This window comes from Ursus americanus, chromosome 18, assembly GCF_024610735.1.
Source record: "Ursus americanus isolate L20-20 chromosome 18, mUrsAme1.1.p, whole genome shotgun sequence".
Lineage (NCBI taxonomy): Eukaryota > Metazoa > Chordata > Mammalia > Carnivora > Ursidae > Ursus > Ursus americanus.
The window spans coordinates 57,528,184-57,548,645 of NC_142144.1; the positions used below are offsets into that span (position 1 = coordinate 57,528,184).

The 20,462-nt window shown below is 38.3% G+C and overlaps 1 protein-coding gene across 15 annotated transcripts in view; it reads left to right on the forward strand.

Moving 5' to 3' along the window:
* PTPRD (protein tyrosine phosphatase receptor type D) overlaps positions 1-20,462 on the forward strand; it is a 2,182,843-nt gene that overhangs the window by 2,106,730 nt on the left and 55,651 nt on the right. For all 15 annotated transcript variants that reach the window (XM_087869643.1, XM_045780711.2, XM_087869649.1 and 12 more), the window contains one exon: positions 14,659-14,834. In XM_087869643.1, the coding sequence (XP_087725769.1) occupies positions 14,659-14,834 (176 nt within the window). The remainder of the gene's footprint in view (positions 1-14,658; positions 14,835-20,462) is intronic.

Sequence of the window (20,462 nt, forward strand, 5' to 3'; positions counted from 1 at the left end):
TCCATTTTACTGATGGTTGCTGATGGTTATAAATACACAGGTGATTGTCAGAAGATGCTCAATGGCTGTTATTTTCAAATGGGGGTAAGGGGGTTTGTTTGTAAATAAACCTGGATAGCCACTAGGGACAGTCTAAAGGTTAGGAGTTGATGGTGTGGTGATTAATTAAAATTAACCATATTGGAAATGTCTGGTTCAGCTAATTTGTGGACTGCTTGCTAATCTATCTCTCACAACTATAGAAAGGAGTGCATTCCAGAGGGAACGATTGCTCCTAAAGATGAGGATTGCACCTCTAATATACCTAGCTTCTTGTAAGGATTCATGAAGAGAGTATTTTCCATTCATCCCCTTCCAGTAATAAATCCCTTCACATGGCATATTAAAATCAATTAGGAGCTCATATTCAACACTCAGCATTTTGTTAGGGTTTTTTTTGGGCTATGGTAGAACATTTCTGTCCTTAGAAAAGAGTTTACAATGTCGCTTAAATCCTTCCTTCTGTCATAATAGCTAACCTGGACCACCAACTGCCACATACCACATCATCCTCATTGGCATCCTTTAGAAAAGCTCTGTGGCCTTTTCATACTTGAAAGTTCACCACTTACCCTCTTCCAGATGTTTTATTAAACATTAAATAATACCAGCTTCAGACCTGGTCCTTTTTAGATCCTGACAGTTCAAACATTTTCATCTACAGTCGTTCAAGTATCTTTCACTTTTTTCTGCTTCCCAAATCTATGACGACTACCACTTTATCTCATAACTCTGACCAGGTCCTACAAGTCCTGCATGCTTCATTTAGTACCCAAAATTAATTTGAAAGTGAGACACTGCTTAGAGGCTTTCCCAGTAGGCACACAACACAACCGATCCATTTCCAGTTTTCTGGGAAGAACTATCTTTCAGCATTTGAGCAAGCCCATACCATAGATATATTTTGTAAAATTCTCACAATCAGTTTTACTTTTGATGTTGGAAAATGTTGTAATTCCTTTTTGAGTCTATTGAAGATACTAGGAGTTCAAGAGTTAACTTTTTCCATATGGGAAAAAATTGATCAGGTTTATCAAAATTTCACCAGTGCTAGTTCTTCAAGCAGGGTGGTGTCAGACACGTAATTGCTTCAAGTCCTGTTTGAAAATTGTAATTGGTATATGTGGAGGATTAGCATATAGCATTTACATTTTATCTTTGTTTTCCCCACTTTAAAATATATATTAAAAAAATAGCAATTTCTTGTCTCATGTCTCTTAAATCAACTCCATAGTTAATAAGAAACTAAACCAAGTCACAAGTGGAGGAGAGAAATCTTTTTTCCATTAGTGAAACAGGTAAATTGTAGAAATCAAACAAATGTAGATTGAGAACCTATTTGGCACGATCTTGGCTGGAGAACTTGTCAGTCTGCCTTTGCTGTATTATAGCATTGTTTCCACTCAGAATTAGGTCATTCAGTATTACCATGTCCCTGTACTTTTGCCCACTTTATCATTATTTTCCTTAACCTGTTATTTTCCACAATCTTAACAGTAAGTATGTCGAAGGACAAAGAATATTCCTCCTTGTCCCTTTATTATGATAGATGGAAACTATGTACATTTCATCCGTATGCTATTTTTACAGTACAAAAGCAAAAGCACTTGAATCAGACTAAAACCTGCCTTTTTATAGCTCTATGCTCACAAATACATCCTAAATCTAGAGCTGACCTAGAAACCAGAAGGCTTTCAATTTTAAGTCTTATGCAAAAGGTTAGAAGCATTTAATTGAAGTTTATGGGCTCTATGGAGAGCTTTAATCTAGATTACAGCCATGAACAGCGTTTTATCTTAGACTAAGCCCTACTCAGCAGATATTTAAGGGGGTAAACGATCATCCTATATCTTAAGGACGGAAAAGGAATGCTGCCAACAGGAACCACGGAACCGCTAACTGGAGCTTCTCACATAAAGGGAGCTTTGATAACACAGAGCCAGAGTTTTCAAGAGGATTTACATGTTAAGAGACGTCATGCACAATTTATAAAATTTAACATGCTTGTTTGGGGTTCCACCTGTGGTGATAACTTAAAAGACTTTGGTTGAAAGTGTTCGTTTGGACATTTTTGCTGCTGTTCTCTCAGTGGCGCTGGCCCCTCTTCATGTTTACTTTGCAGAGTGCTCTTACAGACAATAAAGGAAAACTGGAAGTTGCCACAGCGATTTGTATTATCTTTATCTTTGTTTCCTAGAGCAAAACCGTTACACTACGTCCGCTGAGCAATGGCAGGGGACATAAACTAAAGAATGGAGGGTTGTGTGTCAGCACAAGTGTGCTTACTGAATTCTGTGAAAATAGTGATACTTCATGACTTGTTTCCAAATTACAGCCATTTTATTTATGCTGGGGAAAATGCAGAATAAATTCAAGAGAGTTCCAACTACAGAAATGCTTACAATTGTTGAATTATAGAGCAAGCAGTATGGAAACACAATTAAATTTTTGACTAGTCCAGTTACTGTTGGCATCCCCTCCATGTTTAAGCTGTCCTTAAGAGACATCAGTACTTCCTGAGGAAGAGAGGTGATAGGATTTATTTTCGTAATTTAAGCTAAATATTGTCAAAGACTAAATGAAAACTAATATGTACATAAGATAATATTTAATTATATGTTTAATCTTATAGAATCCAAAGTTGCTCATTACTTTCACTAAAGTAGGAAAAAAGAAATGGATAAACCAAAAGATAAGAAGAGCAAGGAAATCCGGGTTTGGGTCACAGCCCTGTCACTTACAAGTCACATAACCTCATCTCCTCTGAGTGTCAATTCCTCAACTGAAAACTTTTTTTTTTGGAATTTTTTAATTTGAGTATAGTTGAATACCATGCTACATTAGTTTCAAGTACACAACGTAAGCATTATACAACTGGTTCAACTTCTCTGTAAATTATGTTGAGCTCACCACAAGTGTAGCCTCCATCTGGCCCCATACGATGCTGTTAAAATAGCACTGACCATATTCCTTATCTTGTGCCCTTTGTTCCCATGACTTATTTGTCCCATAACTGGAAACCTGTTTCTCCTGCTCACCTTCACCCATTTTGCCCATCCTCCCATCCCCCTTCCCTCTGGCAACCACCAGTTTGTTCTCCGTATTTATAGGTCTGATTCTGCTTTTTACTTGTTTATTCATTCGTTGTATTTTTCAAATTCCACGAATGAGTGAAATCTCTTTCACTCCTGACTTCTTAGCTCTATGTGGCTTTCTTATCAATTATATTATTTACTGTACATACTACAGTATTTTACTATATATATATATATACATATATATGTGTATATATATATGTGTGTATATATATATATACAATTGTATCATATATAAGTAATAGAGCTCAAATTGGAAGTGAGCTCTCCTGATTCCTCAACTCTTGCTTGCCTGGGCCCACCTCATTCACACTGCTTTCCTACTGATAGACAATCTGTCTATGACTAAGTCACTAGCTTGAATCCAAATGCCCAGACTTACCATTTTGCCTAAAACTCCATTTTATCATTGGACTAACCTATGGATAATACAAACATTGCATTTCAGTATTTCATTTCCTTATGGCATAATTAATCTGAGGCAATGACAGGATATAGGAAATCACCACTGATCCAAATGCATTAGAGACCTGTAGTTTCAGAAGTAAGGTCAAGTGCATCTGTCTCTAAGCGATTCCAAAGGTGGTCTACTTACCTCAGTATCTTTGTATGTATCTTCAGTTTCTTATAAACCCAGGAATATCAATTAGTGGCAGATTATTTATTGTAATGTCTTATAACTAGTATAACTTCAATCTAATTATTTCAGTCCTAGATAAAAAAGGTGTTTTTTCCTCCTAAAATGTAGTTACGCTTCACTGCTGTCAGTATTCTATTTCTATTAGTAGGATCATAATTAACATTTTCCTTTAAAAGCCATATTCAAATGGAATTTTTAAAAATTGTTGGCGGGGACTAAATATAAAGCAAAATTTAAAACCCTACCTTTTATGTCAACAACAAAGACAAGAAGTTAAAATAGATATAATTATCTGGGTACCTATGGTGTGTTGGACACCATGTCACAGATCTTATATCATGTATGAAATCATGGATAGATTTTATCTATAATGTTCAGGACAACCTCAAAAGCTAGTTGTTATTGTTAATTTTATAGATGAAGAAACTGTTAAACTTTTAAAAATCAAGTAACTTGTTTATTATTAGTAGCTAGTAGTTAATGGCAGAGCCAAAATTCTAATATGAGTCAGTCAGACTCAAGACTGCTATTCTCTCGAATTGGCCACTCAGAACTATAGCAGCTTTGAAGTCATAATGACTGTGCCTATATATGTCATACCTAATTCAAAAATGATGGGTTTTTGGCTGGGAAGACTGTCTAGGAATTTTGAAATATACATTTTCAAACACTCATGTTGGAAATTTGAGAAGTAGAGGTCTTCAATTGTGTTTTTAGACTCTAGTCAAAGTGAAGTTTTCCAAAGAATAAATGACATATAAATGCTTTCAGGTGGATTTTTTTGTTTGTTTAATATTATTTTTAAAGTTCTATTAGGAAGAACGTTGACTAAAAAGACAGGAGACTGGAAACTAAATTCTAGGCTAAAGTCTTCTGTGACTTCTGCGTGTCACTTAGCACAGTTAACCCTTTGGGGAAGCTAGATCCCTTTTAGAACCTGACGAGCATTTTAAACCCCATTTGAAAACAAAAGGCACTTACCCAATATATTTGTACACTAATTTCAGAGAATTCAAGGACACAGAAGCCTTTTTTAAGGTCATTTGTCAATTTAAAGACCCCTGACTTAATGTGTTTTGTTCTGTTTGAAAGCAGAACGAGAATGTGTAAGACCCTTCCTGCTCTTCCTAAAATTCTGAAAGTTGATTCTAAATCTAGAAATCCATAGATACTGAGTAATATTTATCAGATAAATATTAAATCTTGGACATTAAAGAGATTCGTTCTTCTAAAACAAACAAACAAAACCCCACATTTAAACTAGAGGGTTATGCCAAATAGAACTATTAGCCTGTGTGTGTCTCCTCTACCAAGCCAGATTTAAATAGTTTTACCTATGAAAGCCTTACAAATGACAAAGAATAGGAGTGCCTGGCTGGCTCAGTTGGTTAAGTGTCTGACTCTTGATTTTGGCTCAGGTCATGGTCTCAGGGTTGTGAGGTTGAGCCAAGAGTCCAGCTTTGCACTCAGCGGGCAGTCTGCTTGAGATTCTCTCTCTTCCTCTACCCCTCTCCCCACCCTGCACTTGTGCTCTCTCTCTTAATAAATAAAAAATATCTCAAAAAAAAAAAAAAAAAGAAATGACAAAGAATAACCCACATCATGTCATATGCATTCTATAACACTAGTGCTTGTTAATCTAATAAGAGAAACTTAGTGAAATACAGAGTTTTTTTTTCTGGTTTGGAGGAAATATATTTAAAGTTTCAAAACATAAATATAGGTATTCACTTTTTCTCTTTAATGGATACATCCTTGGAAGGGCCCATACACTTCTCAAGAACTTCTTTTCTGTTAAATCATCCTAGGCTCTTCTTGCTTCTGATGAGTTTGTGCCTCAGTTTCATCTTCTGTGCCATACGATTAATAATAGTGCCTGCCTCCTGGAATGATTAGGACAATTGAATTAATTAATGCATATAAAGTTTTTGGGAGAGTGTCTGGCACAAACAAAATGCGTAATAAATATTGGAAACTATGAAAATTATCAGTGCTGTTATTATGAATTCTGTTACTACTATTACTATGTCCTTTTGTCCTCAGATGGGATTTCTTTTGTATATGATCTATGGAAAAATTAATAATATCCAAATGAGAAAGCTGCATATAGTTGGAGTACTCTGTGAAGAAAAAAAATATGTATTGGTGCTTGATAAATAGAAACCAGACCCATAATAGCATTACAAATTTCAACAGGGGGAGAATGTGTTCTTTTAAATGGAAATCCAAAATATATCATCTGTTTGATTTGCATAATCAGAGCAATTCAAAAAAATCCCACTGTAAATAATACAGATGATGTTACAACAACTCAATTATTTGTGAGATGGGCAATTTAGCACCTTTCAAATGAGAAAGCGACTCACAGGAAATCTTTGCCCCTAAGATAAATCAAAAATTTTTTTAAAGTAAAGAGAAGAAAGTACTGGTATTCCCTGTATTGTTGGTTCAGCTTTTACCGCCACAACAGTGCTTCACGTGTAGGTCGTGCCTTAGCTTCTCTACCGCACCGCTCAGCGGCTCCCGTGTGGAGCACACAGCTGTCAGCATGTGATAACGTATTCTTCCACTCACATCATTCCCGTGCTGTGAGTTAATTGTGTTTTTTCTAGAATCACCTGATATTTTTTTCAATAAGTAAAAACAAAACAAACAAAAACACAGGGAAATAAGTTAATACAATCTACTGAACATTTTCTAATAAAATGTGAATTATGTGTTTGTAAATATAAATGTTCTGTATGAAACTGTAACATCAAAGAACTTAAATTATTTTCCCCAGCAACAAATCCCTTTAATAGTTGCCATGTGCTATTTCTCACATCAGTTCAATAAATATAATTATTTTCCTCCCCCTTGGTTCCTGTACTTTCTCAGTCTCCCACCCTCTGCCTTCCTGTCTTCCTTCTCCTCCTCTCCTCCTCTCCCCAGACACTAATGACTAATCTGTGGGCACCTGGTGTTTGTTTTATTTTGCTCTTGAAATTCTATTTAAATTATTAGCAAAGGAAGTTTGTTAGACTGTATGTCCCATCTTAGAAAAAACAAAAACTTGTCTAAACCTCAGCCAACTATTGGTTGAATTTATTTTCTTCACATTGCTCAGAACATCAATCACTGATTTAGCAGTTTTGTTTTTTTTTTAACTTTTCCAGTCCTTCACTTTTCCAGTTAATTATTTACAAGCATGACAAAGTTTAGTCCTCTTATTTTCAGGGTGGTCTTATTTTGTTTTTTTAAATAAAGGCATTTCGTTTTGAGAAGCAGGGCACGGTCAAATTTTTATAGCTTACTTTGTCTTAAATAGAGAACTAGCGAGGACTTAGCTTTTGGAAAGTTGGAGCAAATTCACAAGGTGCTTGCAGCCTGCCTAAAGACTAATTAGAGCTTTTTAAATGGCATCTTTCTCTTGCGTGTAGCCAAGCAAGTGGTGTGGAGATCAGTTATTCCCGAGTTCCTACCTCAGCCTATACTTGTGGTGATTCTTATCTGGAAAAGAGGGGGAAAAAAATTTAAGGGATGGCCAGCTGTGTTGGTTTTCTTCTGTACTCTGTTTCCAGGAAGCCAATCACAAAGTAAATCAAAAAGGTCCATGAGTTTATTTTTATCTCCATTGTCTTTAGTCTAGTTGTTGGGGATTTTTTCTTTCATTTTTATTGTACAGGTCTGAAGATTAGGCTAATGAATCTACACTTCATTGCTCAGGCTTAGAGAAACCTACATCATCTGTGCTGTGGTTCTGTTGTTAAAATAGAATCACAGGTTGTATATTGCTGGGAAGTCATAAAATAGTTATTTTTGTACTCTTCATTATTTTTTTTAAAATAGAAAATGTAAAGGGACCTTCCAGATTTGGAATAGCTTTTCATCAGTAGAGTATTTAGGAATGAGTAGTCTTATTTCATTACTGTCTATTACATTGATCATAAGAATAACTAATATCCACTGGTATTTTAGAAGTTTCAAATGCATTGACTCAGATTCTTATGCAGGTTGGGTAAGGACATTATGAAAATGCTGCTCATATTTTAGGATCTGTGAGGAGACTGGAGCTCTGAGAGTTTCCTACAGACAAGCGCTCCTTTAGCCATGTTCTGCCTTTGATTCAGACTATGTTGAATAAAGCCCTATAATAATTTCATCCTTATTAATATGAGCATAATAGACCAAAACTCTGTGATGCTGTACCGGCCCAAGGTTTGCTTTATTTCATGGCAAAGTGCGCCTTAACCAGAAATGAGTTCCCTCCATCATAGATGTTGATAATTCCCAATATGTGTAGCTAACCCTGGAATGCATTCAATGACAGTTCAATCACCCACATCCTCCTCTGTGACTACTCTCATAACCCAGCCTCTTCAGCATCAGCAGTGCTGAGGAATAGAAAAGCAAGGGGAAGAGGACTCAGAACCTTCAGAGGATGGAGCCTGGCTTCACAAACTCTGCAAATTACCCATTCCCCCATTAACTCATTGTTGTGATGAGCCCACAGAACAAGGCATGCTTGAAAAATAATTCTTCTATGTGCCATAGAAACATGGAAGGCAGTTTGCTAATGTGCGCTACCTCTGGGGACACCAAGTCAGGTAATACACTGTACCTTTGCAAGAACCATTTGCTTTTCTTTGCTGTGTTGCCAAGAGAATCCCTCATTTTGCTGGTTCTGGTGTGGCTGGGCTGTGGGTGGCTGTCATGGTGCAAGTGAAGGAAAAACAAGGCCTGTGTTGTTTGGAATTAAATCAATTTACTAGTAAATGATTTTTGGATTTTGTTTTTCTATTTTCTCTTCTCTAGTGTTTCCAGTGTCAGCAATAAAGTTAACATCTTTTCTGCATTGTGGGTTGTAAAAACTATAATCTGGGTCTTAATCAATTCATTGTTCTTAGGGACAGTGTGTGTGTGTGGATATGTGTATGTTTGTGTGTATGCATGTATTGAATTGGAGGAGACATTATTTACTAAGTAAAAAGGTAGCTTCTGTGCTCCATTGGGCCTTGAGTGCTTCTATCTCACAACAGGAAATAAACTGGTTTACTAAAAAAGATTCTTTTTTTTGGACACAGACTTCACTAAGGATTTGTAGTAGTGAAAAGAAATAAGAGTACCTGGGTTTTGGTACCATGCTGTGAGTCAGGACAGAGTCAGCCACTCAGCTGAAGGTCCATCTCCAGCTCTGTGGTACAGCAGCTGTGTGTCTGCTGGAGCAGGGAAGGGGTTCTGCCTTCCCTGTAATGCTGCCTCTTCTTCATTCTCACCTCCACAATCTAGGGACAACTTCTTCCCATGAATAGACTGCCTACCAGTCTAGTCCCACCCCCCTCTTTTTCTGAATTTGTTTGGTTTTTACCCCACCACCTTCTAATCAAGATTTGAAGTATCAGTCACAACAAAAAATCTCATCTCAGCACATAAGAGATAGAAGTAATAGGAATCAGCTTGAAAGAGCATCAGAGCATGTTCCTGCCTAATCTGAGAGACACAAAGCCTCTATCTTAAAATAACTTCACAGAGATTTCTGAATCCAAGAAGGTTTGGAATACCACAGAGAGGCCTCTTATTTCAGAACTCAAAAGGACTTGAGGGAATCAGTTTGTCCAACACTCCTTGTTTAGCAGATAAGCAATCAGAGGTCTGGACAAGTTGAACAACTGCCCAAATGTCAAAGAGCAAACTACCAGCAGCCCTAGATAGGAGTCCCAGGTTCCTGGCCAATTTCTCTAAAGTTTTAGCAAGTGCTTAGTATAGTTTCAGGACTTTAAAATGCACATTGTGACTTTTCCTACAGAATGGAGTGATACAGAAGCACTCACATACCCAATATAATTATTTACTTTCATATTAATAAAATAATTCCTGTACTTTTTGGGGTCTTGTTTTTTCATGTAACATCAGGGCATAAGGGCTTATTATAAAACTTTTATAATTATGAACACCGTTCAACAAGAGAAATCTTTTCAAATCAAATTATCTCCTGACAGAAAAATTGAGAGCGAGGCAAGTTGGTTTTTTGTTTTTTTGTTTAGGTTTTTGTTTTGTTTTGTTTTGTGTTGTGTTGTTTTATTTTGGGTGGCGGGGGAAGAAGTAGAGGGAGAGAGAGAATCTTAAGCAGGCTTTACGCCCAGCACAGAGCCTGACATAGGGCTCGATCTCATACCCCTGAGATCACGACCTTAGCTGAAATCAAGAGTCAGATGCTTAACCAAATGAGCCACTGAGGTGCCCCTTGTTTTTTGTTTTATTTTAATAGACCCATATGACCCAATTAGTCCTCCTCAAGTTAACAGGAAAAAAAAAATTTTAACCCACTCATGACAAAACAGCTCAGATAATATATTCTTTGGCAGTTCAACATGCTTTCAAGGTTTTAAAGCATTCTTCAGCATGAATTATTTATTCATCACGAATATTCTTTCAGAGTAGCTTTGTCTTTCCAAGGATTTCTCTCCTTCTGTTAATATTCAAACACATGTGGGACCAATATCATGAAGCCCTGTTCTATTAATTCTTTGCTTAGGTGAAAAAAAAATAGCATTGTCCTTGCATGTTGAATTCATGATACGTTTCCAAAGCTTTGCAAACAATTAAAAGAACAGCAGAGCCCAAAGTCCATGCCTAGACTTACTTTTCACTGAAAGCTATAACCAGCAATTCCTAGCAAATGAAATGAGAGCCTAAAACTGTCCTAATTCTGTTTGAGTAGCTGTTGCTGTGTCTTGCTCTGCATGAAGGACCAAACGCTCACCTCATCAAAATCTCTGTTGGTCTTAAAGGCTTTTGTTTTATAGCTCTAAGTTTTCTTTGCCCCAAACACAAAACCCAGTATAATGCATGTAAGCAATATTTGTATGCACCACAAGAAAGAACAGTCCATTACCAGATGAAACACACTATAACACAGGAAAGGGGCATATAGGTACAATATGAATTCAAGATCTAGCCTCAGTTTTCTCATGTACAAGATTAGAATGATAATTATGGGTGTTGGACCTGTTTACATGGCTGTTGGTAAGTGGAGAGTACACATAAAAGAGTTCATGGGAAATCATGAAACGTACTTTCATAAAGGTAGTAAGCTGTTCTTGAACAAAGATTAGGACCAACTGACCCCAAGAAAGACGGTACCTACAGCAGGGCCAGGCCTAAGGTATGTGCTTATGATGAGCTAAAGGCAGACATCTTTGTTATGCTTTCATTGTTTTAATAAGCAACCCCCACAAAAAAAAAGAAAAAAAAGTAACTAACACCATTATTATCATAGTATTAGACAAAGGTCTCCTTGACTCCAAAAATTAAAAGCAATCAGCTAATTTATAGTAATTCTATATTCTTTCGGTACCGCATGTTAAGTTAGATTTCCATCCATCATAGCCCCAGAGGAATTCAATTAATGCTCACACACTTCTCTTGGATTAGTAGTGCACTCTGATTAGTGTAGCATTAGCAGATGCAAATCATCTTCTGGATAAGGCAGGGAATTGAAAATTAAATAAACAAATATGCATTACTTGTAGAAGGTCACCCCAAAAAAAGTGAAAGGATTTTGTAGATTCAGCCTCCCAGCAGAAACATTGCAATCACAAGCTACTGAAGAGGCATTTCATGGCACCAAAACACTTGGAAAGCCACCATGTTGTTTTTCTCACAAGATTGGTGGAAAAATCTTTCTAAATATGTCACACTGAAAACTGAGATCTCATCTACTTGAAACACAGTTCTGTTCAACTTTAGTTTCCAGTCTGGGGTTAATGTTTTTAAAAGGGCAAACCAACCACCCTTCCTAAAATCTTTTCTCATTCATCTTTCTATACAGCTTGTTGTTTGGGTTTTATGAAGTATGGACACATTAGATCCTAGTGCTTCTGTAGAACATAGCCAACTCTCACATCCCCATCTTGTAAAGGTGGTATGGGAGAGGACTGACCTGGAATGTCTTTCTGCTGGACTATGTGAAGGGATTTTTCTAGGAAGGAGGTGTGCATTCCAGGTAGTACCTACTTACAGATGAGTGTCAAAACAGAAAAGGAACCTCAGCATTATCTTCAAGATATAAACATTAGCCTAATAATTAACTCTACTAGGTATTGAATTTTTCCTTTTAACTTTCTTTTCAAAATACCAGGCCCCAAATTCTTAAAGCATTTGGTGATACAGTACAGATCCCAAGTGCCTAGTATTTTTCAGGCAGATTTTTTGTATTTTTATTCCTGGGAAGTGCAAGCATTATTAAGTAGCAACCCACCCCCACTAAAAAATAATCATAATTTGTTATTCGAACTTAAACAGTATGTCAAAAAAACAATTCATTACCTAATAAATGATTAAAATTTATATAAGAATGTTGGGCGGGGCTGATTCCCTTCCTTTAGATGTGACTCTCTTGTCCATCTCCTCTGTCTTCTGACACATTATTCAGATTAATTGTTATCCTTGATAAGGGGGAAATGGCACAGTGCCTGGCTGATGCATTTTCTGAGTCATTAACCCAGATTTCTCTATTTTGAACTTGCTTAGAAAAAACTTTTCTGTATATTGGTAGCTGAGGGATGCCTTTAGCCAGATCCTTTTTTTTTTTAAATCAATTCTTTAATGTTGTTAACTGTTAAATTAAAATTTTGCAAATGGGCTTTTCCTGTATTATAAAACAGATTCATTGTTGGCTCATAACCAAATCCTGTGGACATGAGGTTGTGTGTGCTTCCCAGTGGCCGTAACCTGAGGACTTCATTTAAACTGTCTTTTGAATCTACAGTAATTTGGTGTCTGGAGGAATAGGATCTTTATCAACAAAGGGCTGCCAGACCCCAACTGCTTCTTGAGTAGCTGTAATAGATGAATAATGTTACAACCAACCGTGCATTTCAGTTTTTACTCAAAAGGCTTTTCACTAATGCTGGTGGTATTCCATATCCATGTGTTCATCTCGGAGCCCAGTAGTTCCCATCTGACTTTCATTACTTTTTTGAGAGGATCAGTTTTACAACTGGAATCAGAAAAGCAGTCAAAGTAATTGCAAGTGGCAATCAGTGAAATATAACAATTTTAGCTTGGGAACATATGTTCCATTATAAAGAAAATATTCCGTCTTTTTTTTTTTCTCGTAGCTCCAGGACTCATCTTTACCCAGGGCAAGAAGGGGCCATGTACAGGTTCTAGTGCCACCTCTCATATTTTGCCAGTATAGAGGGCTTTTTCCCCTCCAGGGATAAGCGACTTGTTACATCCCAAGGAAATCTGTTCCCTTTTTGGTTCTGACAATTTGAAAGTGCTTTATTATATTGGAGATGAAATTCTCTCTGTAGTTACATCATTCAGAATTGAAAAATTTGGATCTCAGCAGAGTAAACCTAACCCTCTCTTCAGATCCTCACAGGCAGCTCTCATCCCCAGCCCCTGCATTTTCCTCTGCCAAGCTGTACTATGTATCCCTTTCTCATACGGAACAGCTTTGATTTCCTTAACCACTCTGGTCACTCTCCCTGGAAGAAGCTCAAATTTATCTATATTCCTCTTAAATGTGTCATGCTGAATTAGACTTTCAGTCAGAATACCAGCATCGAATTCAAGCTCTGCTACTTATTAGATGTCAAAACTGGGGCAAATTTCTTTTTGTCCCTAGAGATAGCAAGGCTTAATAACAGAGATGTGGTCTAGAGGTCAAAACAGGCAATAAACATGTTAACAAACAAGTATATAATTACAATGTGTAATAAGTAATATAAAGAGTTGTCAAGGGAGTTCCAAGGTCCAAGAGTATCAAGGGCAGGCTTTCTGAAATATAGGATGAGCATTTTGCAATGGGAAAGAGATACAGAATGTGTTCTAAAGTGTGGGATGGCACTGAGGTAGGAGAGCAGCGTTTTCTACCAATGGAGGCTGGACCAGTGTCTAGAGTTCAGAAGGCAGGAAGGTGAGTGGAACAAGATGTGTTTGGTAAAGTGTGGAGCTTTGCAACTATTGTTGAGTGTTTGGATTTTACTGGAAGCAAATGCAAGCCCATTGTTGGGCTTGAAGAAAAGAAGTTACAGTGTCTGAAATATTTTCTTAGAAACTGCTCTCATGCTAGATGAACAGCAGACTGCAAAGGACACAAGTGGATTGGGATAAGCAGTTAAGAGGCAATTGTCATAATCCAAGGAAAGGTGCCCGTGGTACAACAGTACTATGAGGTTTAAACAAGAAGCAGTCTCTGCAGAGGCTAAGACAGACGTAGCAGACAGACTGACTGTCATAACCAGACTCTACCAGTTAGAGCAAGTGCTTTCGTCTCTACGCACCTCAGTTTTCTCCTTTATTAAAGGAAGATCCTGACAGGATTTATTTCATAGAGTTGTTTTAAGGATTAAATGAGTTCCCTGTTAGCTAAATTTGTGAAGAATTTCTCACTGTTACACGTGCTCCACCCTACACTGCATTTTCAGACTCAGACATTATTTTATTTCATATTTGTCTGGCAATGTGGAATAGCATGAGTAAGGAATGTGACCAGATTAATTTCTGTCCTCCTTTGCATGCTGTATTTTACCGATGCAGTGGAGAAAATAGATAGTGTGTGAGAAAAATAGCACCTTCTGGATAATCAGTTGTATTTTTCTTTCTTTGGTATCTACCTTGTCATATTACAGAGATCCAACACCCGGAACACCTATTTCTTTAATGTGATAGTCCCAAGGAGACTTTATCTTGCTTAGGACACATTGTAATTGTATACTTGTTTGTTAATATGGTTATTGCCTGTTTTGACCTCTAGACCACGTCGCTGTTATTAACCCTTGATTCCACTAGCATAGTGTGGAACAATAATATAACGTTGCCCTCAGGCCAGATCCCAGGCTGTATCCTCTTGTGATAGGTTTGCCTCATGGAATAACACTTCTTGTTTTACAGGCATCCCAGGAAGTGACTATGTGAATGCCAACTACATAGACGGCTATAGAAAACAAAACGCCTATATTGCCACACAGGGATCTCTCCCCGAAACATTTGGGGACTTTTGGAGAATGATATGGGAGCAACGGAGTGCAACAGTTGTCATGATGACAAAACTAGAAGAGCGATCCAGGGTAAGAATATCTACTTTCTCCCTCTTCACATCTTTCCTCAGGTAGTCCCTATGCTGCATATTTTATTCTTTTCAGATTCTACCCTTTCCTTAAGCTTTGACTTTCTAACAGGAACAAATTGTGAATGGGCATCAACAACTCTGATGAAACCATTCTTTAACACTGAGTCTTTCAAGAGGAAATTCTCTCATTACCATGTGTATGTGTGTGTGTGTGTGTGTGTGTATATATATATATATAAAACTCACATTGAACAAGAGCACAGACTTTGGGGAAGAATCCCACCAATATATACTTGTCAGTATTTTTAACTTTTTCGTTCTCATAATCTGCCAGGTAAGGTCTAAAATTCTGTGAAAGAGGCTGTTATATAAATTATTCAAATTACCATAAATTAAGTTAGGGCAGCCAGAAAAATGATGTGGGTTAATACACAGCTGAGAAAACACATAGATCTGTAGAGGGCATTTTGCTACTTTAGCCTTCTCCAATATGAATAGATTTTAATAATAGATTCATTGCTTGTTAAGGTCTAAGAAGGGGGTTTTATTCATCATATGGGTCCAATATTATGGTGCATGGCACATTAGTTAAATGTTATTGATTTGCAAAACTAAAACATAATGGGTAAGCAGTGTGCCATATTCCCAAGTGAATATGCAAATATTGTAGCCATCTGATGAAAATCAATCTTTAACCTTGAGAATTTAATGAAGGAGTCTCTGAAAAATCACTGAAGGCAGCACATACTCTCACTGAAGAGTAGGACATCGAGGGCAGAGTTTGAAACCACTGGTAAGAGATCTCTTTTACTGTGGTCACAGTAGCCTCAAAAAGATATTTAGAAGGAAGCCAAAGCCCAATTCCCCATTTGTTGTGTGACAGTTGAGTTTTTTAAATAGTCTCCTAAGCTCGATACGTGGCAGTTTCTTTTAGCCCAGGTATGTAGACGAGGGAAGAGTGGAAGGCTGTGCAGGGGACTCATAAGGGGAAAGCTCAGACTCAGTAAAATACAAAAAGTCCCAGCCATTACTTTAAAGGTGGAAGTAAAGGATATGGTACACAACTGGTTTAGCAAACCCCAAAGGTAATCAAACCTCTTTATAACATGCAAATTGTATAGAAATACTGAAATACTGTCTGAAAGGAATTTAGATGAAAACTGTATGACTATGAAGACAAATGTCATTGTCATTCTTTACACAAAAACACCATTAAAAAGATGTAAATGGATCCATTATTGATTTGTACTCAGGGTAACTCCTGTATAGCAAGTCCTGTAAAAACAACCCCCCACCCAAATGTTTCTTGCATGTAACTCTTCATAATGCATCGTCCAACACATATTAGACATATTGATATTTCACAACAATCCTGTGAGATAAACACTACTATGATCTCCAGTCTACATATGAATCAACTAAGCCTAGAACATTCCAGAAGGTCACTCAAGGTCATTCAGCGATCAAGGTCAGAGTGAAGATCTGAAGACAGACAGCCTAGCTCCAGAACACATGTGCTTAACCATTAGGCCATATTGCCTGTTAACACTTCGGTGAAGCTGAGACAGCTGAACGATTATGTTACAGCATGCATGTAAATCCAGCCTACCCAGACTGCTCTGCCTGGAGATACCGGTGGTAACAAGCAGTCATTTGCAAAAGCTGTTTTCAGTAAAACACACATTTTATCTTGACACTGCAGGCCTTCATTAAACCATGCACAGAAACTTATTTTGAAATAACCAAATGAAATTCTGCCCCTTTTCTCCCTAATTGCTTCTAATAATAAAGTTCGTTCTAACTGGCCCTACTGCCACCGCAGCATCTGATGGTAATGAGCAGTTCCTGGCGGAAGGCATTGTGACTTAAATACCCACAGTTTATCTTTATGTTGCAGGCTACCTTTTTTTTCCCCCACCTCAGACAGAGGAACTTATTTTGAAGTTACTAAATGAACCTCTGTTTGCTCCCTTCATTAATTACTCTTTGCTCTTGCAAGTTAGCTTTCTCCTTTGTTAAATGGCCTAAGGAGGCCAATTAAAATGCTGTCTTGTGATTTTTATTCTGTGGTGGTTCAGTCTGTACCCAAACTTGTGATGACCTGCATAAGCCCATGTTGAGGAGCCTCAGCATCATCAATCTGATGATACAAATGAGCCCTGACCCACAAGGCCCCAGAGCCCTTCGTTCCCAGTCTAGAATGCTTGAGAAAAATGACCAAATGCAACAGAGAAATCAGGCAAGGCACTGGTCCCCCAAATTATCTCACTTGCTCTTCCATCTTTTCCTTCACATCCTCCTACTTCACTTTTTCCCTATCCAGTTGCTCCTTCACCTAAAGTCTAGGGAGAAAGGGGAAGGCATTCCTGGATTTGCAACTAAGAACTTGGATTGAGTTCCCCTAAATAATGGTTAATTGTTACTGAAATATATAGTTTTATGCTTTAGGAACTCTGTGGGTTGTGTGGGCTGATCTGGGGACTCAGTGAATTTTCAATTCCCAGTAGCCAACTTCAAAGCAGACATTTGAACTAGTCTGGCTTTATTTAGGGACTGCTTGTAGTCTCCCTCATAAGGGAGGTGGTCCAGGTGGTGGAAACAAATCACCTCTCTAAGGGCTGGAGCCTGAAATTTCATTATTTGCAAGAAGGCTCAGGTTCTTGAAATAATATTCACCCCCTTTGGTATACGGGGGGAAAAAAAGGTGTGTGTGTGTGTGTGTGTGTGTGTGTGTGTGTGTGTGTGTGTCTAAACACTTCTGGGTACTGCAGAGTACTTGTATGCAGGAGTACATGTTGACTGGCGATTTGGTATGGGGGAGAGAGAAGAAGAGGAAAGGGAAGAGAAGATAGATGATATTTCATAAGACTGCCTGGGGATACCACCATCAGAGAGAAAGGAATTATATGACACAGTCCTAAATGGGGGTGCCTTGCAGTCAAATGTCTGGGTTTAGATTCCAGCTATAGTGCTTACTAACTGTGTGACAATAAACACATTACTGGGATCCCTGAAAGTCTCATTTGTCCTTTTTAAATTACATAGAAGAATTATTGTGGGTATTAACCAAGGTAAGGAATATGACAAGGGGCCTCAGTGAATCTCGGCTGTTAGTGTTTGGTTGAGACAGAGAGCTGGGAAGATGTACCAATACAACCTCAGGTTCCCCTAAAGCTGCTCTCAAATAATTCAGTTTTTGTTCCCAAATGCAATGCATTTGTTTCTCTGTCGCTGACAGTGAATCCTGACCAGCCTCATAGAGTCACTGCTCATGATGAATTCTGCCCACCGTTCCCAGTCTAACACCCATGTACTGTGGTCAAACAGAGCTCACGTTTGCACTTGCCTTCCCCAGGACAGAATCTCCAGAATCAAGACACTGATGCAGAGAATTGTTAAACAGTCTGCACATGGACCACAAGGCCGTTCTGGCTGCAGCTTCCACTGCAACCATATCTTGAGGCAATACAATATGAAAATAGTAATGTCAACACGAATCACATGTAGTAATAATTGTCACTAAAGATCATATATTCTTTTTTTTTTAAAAGCTTTTATTTATTTATTTGACAGAGAGAGAGAGAGCCACAAGCAGGGGGAGTGGGAGAGGAAGAAGCAGGCTTCCAGTGGAGGAGCCTGACGTGGGGCTCGAATCCAGAACGCCAGGATCACGCCCTGAGCCGAAGGCAGACGCTTAACAACTGCCCCACCCAGGCACCCATATATTCTTGATACCACGTTTCCTTTTGATTCAGTTTTGCATTACCCCTTCCCGTTCTCTTACTTACTTGACAGTGCTGGGGAATTGCCCCTTAGTACCTACGTCCTGTGTTTTCTAGCTTTGTGCTTTGCCTCTCCCTCAGGCCTTTGGATGATAAAGCAGCAGTGCTTAAACCTTTGCCAAGTTAGAACAGCTCACTCACACAAAGGCTCTTGGGTTCATTAACATGTATTAGAAGTTTCACTAGCCTTTTGTTAAAGAACTGACCATTCTTCACATTTCATTGGCTAAAGAAGCCCTTCCAAGTGTGATGACTTAGGACTCAAATTGGTCTTTTGGAAACTTAAGTTCTTTGATTTTCAAATACTACCCCTCAAATGTGGCCCTGCAAGAATTCCAAACTTAATTGAGAAGACTGTTAGCATAGCGTGTGCATTCAGCTATCAAACCCTGAAGAGAGAATGTGTACATTGAATATTTTCTGACTTTCATCTGGATATATAAAGAAACAAAACAAAATATAAGGCTGTAACTAGAGATTTTGAAAGTAAAGTACAATTGCTGCCTGCCTGAAAACACACAGATCAGTCTAAAGCCTTGTAGAGTGTGCTGTGTGACATTAGATGTTGTTAGTAGGTCTTATTCTAGAATTTCCATCTTTTTTGCCAAATCCTCTCAAGTTCTGCATAGTTCATTGATTCTGTAGCAAGTCATTCTCTCGTGCCCTAGAATGTGGTCTCTAATTGTTTCCATGTTTCATAACATGCCAGTAAGCACATGAATTGGTTTGGGCAACCACATGGAAGGAAGAAAAAGTTTGGAAAAAATGAAGCACTGGTAAGAGAGTAAATGTATACAGCTGGGATTTCCAGTCCAAGGGTGTTATTTGTGGGCAGCTAGGACACATGGTTGGCAGCCTCACTTGGACCATTGGAGGCTCTAAGGTGGGATTTGCCAAGGTGACTCCTGGCCCAAGAACCTCTATTATTTAGGGGGTGATTGTCCTTTTCTTCCCCCCCACCTTCATCTGTTTGCTTTTGGCTATTTCTCTTCTATTTTGTTTCCCATCCTAAGGAATTCAAGATGGAGGGAATGTATAAATCTCATGCTTAACAAATTCTTCAGCAGCCGTGATTAGTGTTATAAGCTGAAACGGCTTAACCAGTGTTAAGGGATATCTGACTTTCTCTTGTCCTCACCAGCTTGCCCTTACTCACTGCCCAGGGTTGATGCTCTGTTGCTTCTGTTGTCTTGCAAGCTTTACAGTGGGAGTTGAATCACTTGAAGTGCTGTTACTGTGGTATTGTGCTACGATTAGTGCTATAAATGTTGAGGACAAGGAGTGAAATTTTGACCCTCAACAAAGGGGACATTGGAACTGCCGTTCAGTGTGGGCCACCTTGACTAGTGGTGTAAGCATCGGGTTAGAAGTGAGGAATTCTACACGTGGTTTCCAGACTATCTAAATCCCATACTCTGTTCCCAAATAGAAAATTATGCAACCATTGCTAGAGCGGGTCAAGTGTTTTGTGCATCACAAGTTTAGTTTATCTTAGGTCATAGCAGGGGAATTTCCCGGCTCCACTGAGTCTTGTTTTTGGTGCTAATGAATGGAGGTTAAATGCTGTCAAGGCCTAAGGGACTGGGCTGGTGTTAACAACATTGTACTAATAATTTAGGGAATTAGAATACAGAGACTTGACATTTGATGGGTGGAGCACTTCTGACCTAATGATCACTCCCTCCACCTCTGATGTCCTCCCCTGTCCTTGAATGTCACCTTAGTATATCTTCCCCAATACAGAGGAAAGGTGAGACACGTTCACATTTGCTTCTATGGCCAAGAGGAGAATTCTAGGCAAAGGAGATTCTGATCAAATGTTTTCTTGTTTTCCTGTACAACAC